General features: G+C 40.0%; 2 protein-coding genes across 2 annotated transcripts; one reads left to right on the top strand and one right to left on the bottom strand.

Annotated features, from left to right (window-relative positions):
- Nucleotides 1–689: 689 nt before the first annotated feature.
- hes6 (hes family bHLH transcription factor 6) lies at nucleotides 690–2,457 on the bottom strand. The gene is made up of 4 exons (XM_033982788.2): nucleotides 2,317–2,457; nucleotides 2,152–2,238; nucleotides 1,993–2,068; nucleotides 690–1,294 (listed from the first exon to the last, which is right to left on the bottom strand). The coding sequence occupies exons 1-4, from the start codon at nucleotides 2,368–2,370 to the stop codon at nucleotides 903–905; spliced, it is 609 nt and encodes a 202-aa protein (XP_033838679.1). The 5' UTR covers nucleotides 2,371–2,457; the 3' UTR covers nucleotides 690–902.
- A 2,664-nt stretch (nucleotides 2,458–5,121) lies between these two features.
- Nucleotides 5,122–9,243, top strand: itm2cb (integral membrane protein 2Cb). Its single transcript, XM_033982982.2, has 6 exons — nucleotides 5,122–5,336; nucleotides 6,859–6,996; nucleotides 7,110–7,298; nucleotides 7,377–7,487; nucleotides 7,600–7,747; nucleotides 8,258–9,243. Exons 1-6 carry the CDS (start codon nucleotides 5,250–5,252, stop codon nucleotides 8,347–8,349), a joined length of 765 nt encoding a protein of 254 aa, XP_033838873.1. The 5' UTR covers nucleotides 5,122–5,249; the 3' UTR covers nucleotides 8,350–9,243.
- The last annotated feature ends 138 nt before the right edge of the window (nucleotides 9,244–9,381 follow it).

The following is a 9,381-nucleotide window of genomic DNA, read 5'->3' as shown; positions in this document are numbered from 1 at the left end:
TTATAAGTGTGTTCATGTCTGTCCAAATCAGTCTGAGCAGTAAACTTACACTTTGTTCAGGCCACTGGGTTTTGTGCATTTCCAGACCCGCCTGATCACTGCACACTCGTCTTCTCAGAGGTTCTGACTTGGACCAAGGTGTGAACATTTACAAATGTGACTCCTGCAGCGCCTACTGACACCTGACACTGATCAGAGCTGGACTGCATTTATGTGAGAATAAAATGTAGAATAAAGTAATAATTAAGCTTCTACAAGACAACATTGTCAAAAAATGCATCGACTAAGATAAATGTTAGTAAATGGCCAAATATAGTGACTACCACCACCGTGCAGACTACTACACTTCTGTAGGTATCTGTGGTGTAGCCAAACACAGTACCATGAGGTATGCATCATTCACATATAAGCTCCTAATGTTTTTACTCCTGCACTGAGCAGCACATGTAGGCCACAAACATCTTTCTGTGTCTTTAAATGACTGTACATTTAAACATAGGCCTACAGACCTGTAGACGCAGGTCCTCTTGACCTACTCAGACTCTTCTGGAGCAGTCTCTGGCTGTTTGGACCAGAGTTGCCAAAGTTGTCCTGAAGCTGTTCTGTTTTACTGTTTTTAAAAATGATAATAGACACAGGCACAGCATAAAAGTTGAAGTAGTATATAAATATCTGAATATATCCACAGTCTGTCTTTCTCTTCAAAAGAACTGTACAAGTGAGTGATCTTTGCAAAGCAACTCCAGTAACATATTACATACAATTTTATTATACATTTCCAAAATAGAAATATTCAAAGAGCTTGTATGGTGCCTTTCAGGTCTGTCCCACACAACATCCCAACAGCAGTGTTCTAAATACTAAAACCACACAGCAGTATCTATCTGCAGTACAAGAACAGTCTACCATGGCCTCCACATGGACTTGGAGAAATAGGAAGGTGAGCACAACACATTGGACTCTTCTGATGAGACATGACTGTGCTCTGACTCCGTCTCCTCCAGGTCTGAGCAGAGGTCATCAGAGGAGGAGGAGGGAGCAGGAGAGACCAGGCCCGAACACAGGACCTCAGTCAGGGACCAGCCGGGCAACTCTGCCAGGCTGTCGGGCACCAGGAGCCTGAGCCGGTCCTCGTTGTTCAGGGGCATGTTCTCCAGGAGGTGGTTGAGGAGCTCGGTGGCTACAGAGGGCTCTATGCTCGGACAGCTGGACACAAATGTGTGTACATCATGCATGCACTGAACGTATCCCGCAGCAAACCGTTCACATGCATCTTGGGTCACTGCGTCCACTTCTGCAAAAAAACACACACCAACAATTCACACAATGGGCCATTCTATTTGGTTAAAGTTTTATTTTCCAACACATACATTCAAATAAGAGTAGTCTTTCTAATCATCGGGTCCAGGTTACTGCATTTTAGTGCTCTGAAGGCCGGGGTGACCAGATTTTTAGAATTAAAAACTAGGAAGAGACCCGGGTTGGGACGGTTGTTATGAATAAAATTGTGAAAAGTGCGTAGGATTGTCCATTCTTGATTAACAAGTGGGTCATTTATAATCTGAGGGACTTCTGTCAGTGCAACAGACTTGATTTTTTGCCTTATGGTTATTTTGATGCATGTTTTCCTGTATTTTACCTAAACAAATGACAATATATTGATCCCTTTACTGTTGGCGGGCATCAGATTGGTCAAAAAAGGGACAACTGAGACATTTCTTGTATAAAACTGGGACAAATCAGTGGTTTTGTATAAATCTGCTGGGACAGGGGACACAGGGCTCAAAACAGGACATTATTGTGCTTCATGGGAGGCTCTTTTAGTCTTTTTAGTGCAAAATATAATCAAAGTAAAGTCTCAGCAGACCCGCTTGGGCCAAATCAGACCCCGCTGGAGGTCTTGGCAGTTTGGTCCTTGACACAACTGTCTTAGGGGGTATTGCAACTAACCTGAGACTGCCAAAGTTGTGAGTAGAAATAACTTTTTCTCACCGTGCGCCATGTTCTGTAGAATCCTCTCCACTCGCCTCACCGTCACCTCCAGCACTTCAGCATTCTCCATCTTCACCTTCAGAATCAACAAGTATCAGTCACACAGGACAATACACACAGTTATTGGGGTTTGTGTTGAGTCTCTGAGTCACATCTTACATCTGCGTCCGGGATAAGAGCTCGGAGTTCTTGTAAACTTTCATTGATGCGCGCTCTTCTTTTCTTTTCTACGAGGGGTTTCCGTGTCTGCGTCAAAATACACAAAACATGCGCATTAACCTGTGTGCCAAAGTGCAAAATGTAAGTGCTAATGTGGATTTAAACCTTTCTATCAGAGCTGTCTCCGTTCTTGTCACTTCTGCTCCGGATGGGGGCCATGTTGCTGCTGCCAAAGTTCCGTTAGAGACCAGTGAACAGATGGTGCGTCTTTTACGCACAGAGGCGCGCGGTCGTTAGTGACGGGCACTGGGCCACAGGCTGAGAGCTTTATACGAAAGTCTCATTTAAATAACAAAGGAGCAAGTGGGTAGGAGAACAGGACACCTCAGGAGGCTGCTCAGTCCTGTATCCCGCCAGTGTATCCTCATAGAGCCTCTGTGTGGCACGACTACTCCATATATTCACACTGATAAACCTTATTCATCAGCTTTTGGCACTTCATATCGTGCAGTAACACAGTTTAAAGCATTCAGTGAGTAATTAAAACCAGCCTAATAACAAGCAAATCAACAAAAATTTAAGTATTCTTCCTTTACAGGCTTAATTTGTATTTGTATTTATTCAGTGTGTTTATGTTGCACTTTTTCACCGTATCAAGTTCCTAGTTTGTGAACTGTGTTCACAGACTATGGCAATAAAAGTCTTCTGATTCTGATTCTGATTCTGATTAAGATGCTGAGTTATGGCCTCCCTTTTCTTCATTTGCAAAAAAAAAATGTATGTATACGTCATTGTTTAATACTAAAGACCCCCAAATCATGTCTGTATGACGTTTGTGGTCTTACTGATTTTAAAAAGGTACTACAGTCTCAAGGTTGACCATTTTCAGAAATAAAAACTGGGACACACTGGGGTTGGGGCGGTTGGTCACAATAAAACAAGGAGTTAAGGACATCATTAGACACTTGGTCCATTCTCCACTCAGCTGTGAATCAGTTTATACAAGGAGAAAGTTCTGTCATTAAAACTGAGTGCACTTTTTGGCCTTCTGGCAGTTTTCAAGCAGTTTTCTGTATTTGAACAAAACCATTTCACAATATATTACCGTTTTTACTCTTGGCGAGCATCAAATTGGTCAAAAATAGGGACACCTGAGACATGTCTTGCACTGGGTTAGAGTCTTCTGGGAAATAAGGCACAGGGCTCAAAGCTGGAACGGTCCCGGGTAAATTGGGACGTCTCATAGGTCATGATAATTACTATTTGGATTTATTGTTCAATACATTATAGATGGAACAATTCCTTTTCGGGGTCAATATTTATCGTGGGCACTTTTTGGTATTTTTCTGTTCTATGATAAGATCTGAGCTGTAGAGGGAGGAAACAAAAACTTTTATGACTTATTTTTGCTATTAATGTATAGCAGTTCATGTTTTAGAATAGATTTTGGAGGATATTCCTGCTTTAGGGCTGTTGTATTTGTGGCATAAATTAGTTTCAATATTATCATTTATCATTTATATTGTCTTTACCAATACATCACTCTTCAAAATGTCGTATTGTGACAATAACGTCTGGTGACCCAAGTCTCATCTGAGTTGCATAAAGTGCATAAACCTGCAGAGAGAACACATACACACGTTTCTCAGTATATAGGCCTCTGCACTGAGAGATATGAGATATATGAGGATATGTCTCATGTGAAAGCTCAGAACTTCCAGAATTCACTCACTGAGCTGCAGAGGCTGCACTTAAATCAAATGGATTTCAGCAGTGAAACTGGAGCCCCGAGTGAGAGACTCATGTTACTCTGATGATTGGATCAGATTTGTAGAAAGATATTTGATTTGAACACAGTTACCTCAGATCAGAAGTTTATGAAATTTAAAATCAAAATTTTACACACAGTTCCTTTAATAAATGTTAAGAACATATAAGAACATGTTTCAATTTTTACAATAAATTGTGATATGTCTTAGTCAGGTGTATTTTTATATGCAACTACTGGAACAATCTGCACATTATTTATGTTATAACTTCAGTAAGACAAGCTTTGCAAATTAAAATGTATGAGCTCGTGAGGAAATATCCACTAGGCAAAAATGTACTTAATTTTACAAGTAGATCTTGGTTTCTCAGACCATAACAGCCTCATATGAAATTTTAACCTTATATTCCAAGATAAACTCCAAAAACATCCAAGATAAAATCCAAAAAGTAGAGCTTTTCCCTTCCTACAATTGTGGAGGGGCCCTCAGTGCATGAGCAGCAGAATGTGGACAGTCATGGTTATGTGCATATGTACATATGAGATGAGGATGATCCATGATTATGCACATATGTGATGAAGATGAGACCAGGAAATATATTTGCATGTGTTACTTCATTATCATACCATTACACAGACTACATGCGTGTGATTCTCATTAAATTAAGGCATACATTAGCCATTTCAAATATTTAGACCACAAACACAGTGTACATGACTTAAGTGTGTGTATATTTACAGTGTATCTAAATATGTACTACATTTTATTTATATTTGCGAATACAATCACCTTATATAGTGGAAATGGACCCTTTTACTACTAGCTGATAATTATAGTATTTTCCATCTTCAATTCTGCTCAGTTACCAAGAGTTTTCCAACATCCCAACATTTCCGGATGATCCGTGATGAAAAAGGAGGTGTAGCTTTAAATAAAATACGGAAAGCCTTACCATATCTGGCACTGGCCTTCAGAATAAAGTAATAGTCTGCTTATTAACCCGTAATTAACTAAACAGGTTATATAAATTCAAATATATGAGTAGTATCTGTTTTAAAATTATTATTAAACAATAAATGAGCAACAAAAGGAGATATTTTTTCGATTCTGTATGAAATTATCGGTAACAGACTCTTATTTTGACAGCTACGTGTCGGCTTTTCCTCGAGACCCACACAACGTTCGTTCGTCACAGAAGACGCTCTTCTGACGTCACTGAGTCCCGGGGGCGATCCGGTGCCTCGGTATAAAACTGTGTATCAGCGCTGTGGATGGACGCAGTGCAACTAAAACAGAACCGAGACAAAGCAGCGAGCAGCCGCAGAAAACATGGTGAAGATCACGTTTCAGCCAGTTTCGGCGCAGAAGCCAGAAAAAGACAACGATGAAGACAAGATCGTTATCCCCCAGGCCCACGTGAGTTTGTACACTTTGTCCCGTCTTTGTTTGGGCTGTGGTCGTGTCAGGGTCTGCATCCTGCAAACACCACCTCAGCAGGTTCTCAGGCTTCATTATACTTCTATAGTGATCATAATACTACAGTGATTATAATTGTACAGTGATTATATACTTCACTCTGTTTATTCTTTTACTCACTGATTTTCTTTAGTTGCAGAAACTAAATATTTAAAAGGACTAATTGTGAAATATGATCTAAAAGATATAATAAGTATTTAATGCAGTAATAATAAAGCATCTGCACTAGTAGTAAATACTTTAATTAGTAACAGGCCTACAGTATGTAAAAATAAAAACATAACTGGATGACGTCTCTGCAGGTTTCAACCTCGCGACTTTCACATTACGTCACCTTGTTTTGTCAGTGTAGGTGCTCTCTGCAGCTGGGTACTCTCTGCAGCTGGGTGCTCTCTGCAGCTGTGTGCCTTTTAGTTTGGAGTTGAAATTCTGCAGTCTGTTTGCCCATGAGTTAATGTTCAAGGTTTTGTCCGTGGGTAAAAAGGAGAATTCAACCACAGTCTCACAGAATGGTGCATCTTATATTCCCTCAGTAAAGATTACTGCACCTGTAGTGGACTCAAACCAGGAGCTTAATCATTATCAGCCCATGTTACTCTAATGCATGTGGGGGAAAATCTGTTGTTTCATGTTCTCATAATTAAGAAAGAGAAGTGGAAATATTTTCTTCATGATGACTTTCATAATTTATATTGACAAAAATGGCATTTAAAATCAAGTTGAAGCATAACTTTCATCTTATTTTACTTATACTTTATCCTCAAAAAACTGCAACACACAACAATTTTTGAATTATTTCCTGGATAGTAGTTGGGAAAGTTGGTGTTATCCAAGGTTTTTCCATATAGAATATGCCCTATGCAAATGCAACACTTCTTTAGAGTTGTGATGCATCTTCTATATATAGGATCACAGATTGTGATCTCAAAGGATTCTGGGAATCTGATTGGTAGAGACAGTAGCACAGGCGTCACAGCTGATGTGTGAAGATCTATAAATATGGGTGATTCTACTAAAAGACCCCTACTCTACGCAATAGCTTTTGTTCTGACTCCCACTGAGGGCTCCAGGGAACTTTCTGCAAATAAGGATTGTGGAAGTTGTCCTCTAAGAATAGCACTAGACGGCCACGTGCCAACGTCTTCGTCAGAGCTTGTCACACAATCTGTTCTTCCAGCTTCCGCTCTCCATGGCAACAGTAGTAAGGATGACACCAGATTGACTGAGAGACTGTGGGTTTGGACCTGACATGTTTCTTCTCTGCCCAGTTTACGTCTGCCAGACGTCTGCCATGATTGCATATATAAATGATGTCCCTATAGTTAATCACAAGCGCTGAGAAGGCGACATGTCTTCTAGATATAAAATGTATTGGGCCACACATAATTATTTAAAATGAATTTTACTTTTCTTAACTGTGTTGGTGTTGATTTTTTTTTAACCAATTCTCTTCTTGTTACAGGAGCACCTGACTCTTCCTGTAAGGTCCAAACGGCCTTTTCCCACTGGACTCTTCTGCCTTGCGTTTGGTCTGGTCATCTTCATGTTGGGATTGATAGTTGCTTCTGTGTATGTTTATCGCCACTACTTCATATCTCAGGTGAGCCAAGATTTTCAATGAACATAACTGTCCTAAAACTGTTTCATATTAATCTGGGGAAACAGTTTGGTGCATCTCTTGCTGATGTAGTTTTCTTTTTGTCTCATTTCCAGATGCCTGAGGACAGCTTGTTCCACTGTCGAGTTGTCTATGAGGATTCAGTCTTTGCTCCTCTCAGGGGTCGCCAGGAGCTTGAAGAAAATGTTGGCATCTACCTTGAAGACAACTATGAGCAGATTAGTGTGCCTGTGCCACACTTTGGAGGGAGTGACCCTGCTGATATTATCCATGACTTTCACAGAGTAAGATATTACAATATGTAACAATATCATATTTATGGTTAAGACTTTTTTGTGACACATTGAATTTGTTTATTTCAGGGGCTCACTGCTTATTATGACATTGCCCTGGACAAGTGCTACATCACAGAGCTGAATACGACATTGGTGATGCCTCCACGGAGTCTTTGGGAGTTGCTAATCAATGTCAAGGTGAGGCACCTTGGTTTGTGTCTTTATTGGAGAATATTACTGCATGAGAATGTGTCAGTAGCTTCTTTTGGCCCATCCACAACTAATGCCTGATGTGCTTGTCTTGCCACAGAGGGGAACATACCTTCCTCAGACCTACATCATTCATGAGGAGATGGTGGTGACCGGGAGGGTGAGGAGCTTGAGGTCACTTGGTCCTTACATCCACAGGCTTTGCTTCAGCAAAGAGACTTACCGCCTTCGACGCCGTAGTCACAGACGTGAGTACACATTCTCTTCCACTTCCTCTGACTCTAGCCATACCACCAAAATCTACATCAAGCAAGACTGCATTCACACATAGAGTTGTGTAGGCGTAAACTTGTTGTGAGAAGCCTCGTACAACAAATACAACCACGTTCACTCCAAATAGGGCATTTCTCCCAAACTCTGCAGATCTTGTCCATGTTAGAATCCTCCTCACAGGCTGCCTGTGGCTACGTGGGAGGCCAGGGAACTTCCTGCTCCGTGACTCACTACAGTGGACACATCCACACAATGTGGAGGAGGCTGTGATGCACAAGTGATTTCTGTGTCGTTGGAGGCTTTGATTGGAGCAGGAGCCTCAGAAATGATGCAACAAAATTCCCTTGTAGTACATATATGGATGTGATTTCTCAGGGATAACCTCAGATGATTCATTCACTGTTGCATCGAGAAACATTACCAAGCCCAGGTTTCATTATTATTTACAGTTTCTCAAAGATGGCATCCTCTGTTTGATCTTCCAGGTGTGGAGAGGCGCGAGACACAGAAGTGCCACAGCATTCGTCACTTCGAAAACACGTTTGTGGTCGAGACTCAAATCTGTGATCGGATGTAAACGTCTTGCAGAAATTCCGACTATTCAACACTGAAGCCAACCTGAAACAATACCTCCTGAAACCTTAGGCTTTACTGCACTTTACGAGCAAGTGTTTGTCCCACACTATATCTGTGTCTGATTTCTGTGTTGATGTGGAACAAACTTAATTTGTCACAGATTTTTGTTTTTTTTCTGGACTTTTTAAATGTGTCTGAATATACTGTATCTGTAGCTCGTCCAGCGTGGCAACATTAATGTCGAGTGTGGATTTGTTTTCACGCAGTGCTATGTCTGTGAGGGCTCTGCACTCTGTGTCTTAAATAGTTTGTTTTGTTTTTAAAGCAAAAATTGCAAAACTTACCTCATAGTTTAGACACTTCTTAAATGATTCATTATTCAATGTTGTATATAATATCTTAAGCAATATAAATTGTAAATGATTTTCCTTCTTAAAATATTTCCTGCATATATTTGTATATAAATGTTTTCATGAATAGTCATTTCTTAGTTTCTGGTTTGGTATGACACTTTTCATATTTCTTTTGATTTTATGGCTTCAGACTGTATTTAGAAGCTGCGCTTTAGAGAAGCAGGAGAACCAAAGTCTATGATGGGCTGAAGTGCGTTAGACTAGAAGTGAAATGGTAGAGATTATATCACTTACTGTAGAATTATGGCATCAAAGCTCTTTCTGTTGTGTTCTTCCCCGTCTTCACTTTGACTGTGGTTTTCTTAAACCCCTTTGGCATAATTCAACACTGTTCATTACCAATTGAAATAATTGGGCGGCGTTTCTAATGTAAAATTGTCTCTGTTGACAGAGACGTCTCAAATGTGTTCATATTTCATATTATTTTGCTGTACATGAGATTCTTGTAATATCTTTCTGCTTTAAAATAAATAATGAACCTTATGTTTTTGGGTCTTATTTTTAAATAATAGATCTTTAGACATAAACAATATTGTTTGGAGCACGTTTGGGTTTGAAAAAAGATGTGACCTTTTATTCCCTTAAAACAGTCACTACGAGTTTAATAATAAAACACAATT

This window comes from Periophthalmus magnuspinnatus, chromosome 17, assembly GCF_009829125.3.
Source record: "Periophthalmus magnuspinnatus isolate fPerMag1 chromosome 17, fPerMag1.2.pri, whole genome shotgun sequence".
Classification (NCBI taxonomy): domain Eukaryota; kingdom Metazoa; phylum Chordata; class Actinopteri; order Gobiiformes; family Gobiidae; genus Periophthalmus; species Periophthalmus magnuspinnatus.
This window is presented reverse-complemented; position numbering and strand designations above follow the sequence as displayed.

Bases quoted from the DNA above. Each gene is read 5' to 3' on its own strand.
- hes6 (XM_033982788.2), bottom strand. From the start codon at position 2,370: ATGGCCCCCATCCGGAGCAGAAGTGACAAGAACGGAGACAGCTCTGAT. The intron at 2,239-2,316 runs GTTTAAATCCAC...ATTTTGACGCAG, and splicing joins GAGACAGCTCTGATAGAAAG to ACACGGAAACCCCTCGTAGA. The intron at 2,069-2,151 runs GTAAGATGTGAC...TTGATTCTGAAG, and splicing joins CTCTTATCCCGGACGCAGAT to GTGAAGATGGAGAATGCTGA.
- itm2cb (XM_033982982.2), top strand. From the start codon at position 5,250: ATGGTGAAGATCACGTTTCAGCCAGTTTCGGCGCAGAAGCCAGAAAAA. The intron at 5,337-6,858 runs GTGAGTTTGTAC...TTCTTGTTACAG, and splicing joins TCGTTATCCCCCAGGCCCAC to GAGCACCTGACTCTTCCTGT. The intron at 7,748-8,257 runs GTGAGTACACAT...TTGATCTTCCAG, and splicing joins TCGACGCCGTAGTCACAGAC to GTGTGGAGAGGCGCGAGACA.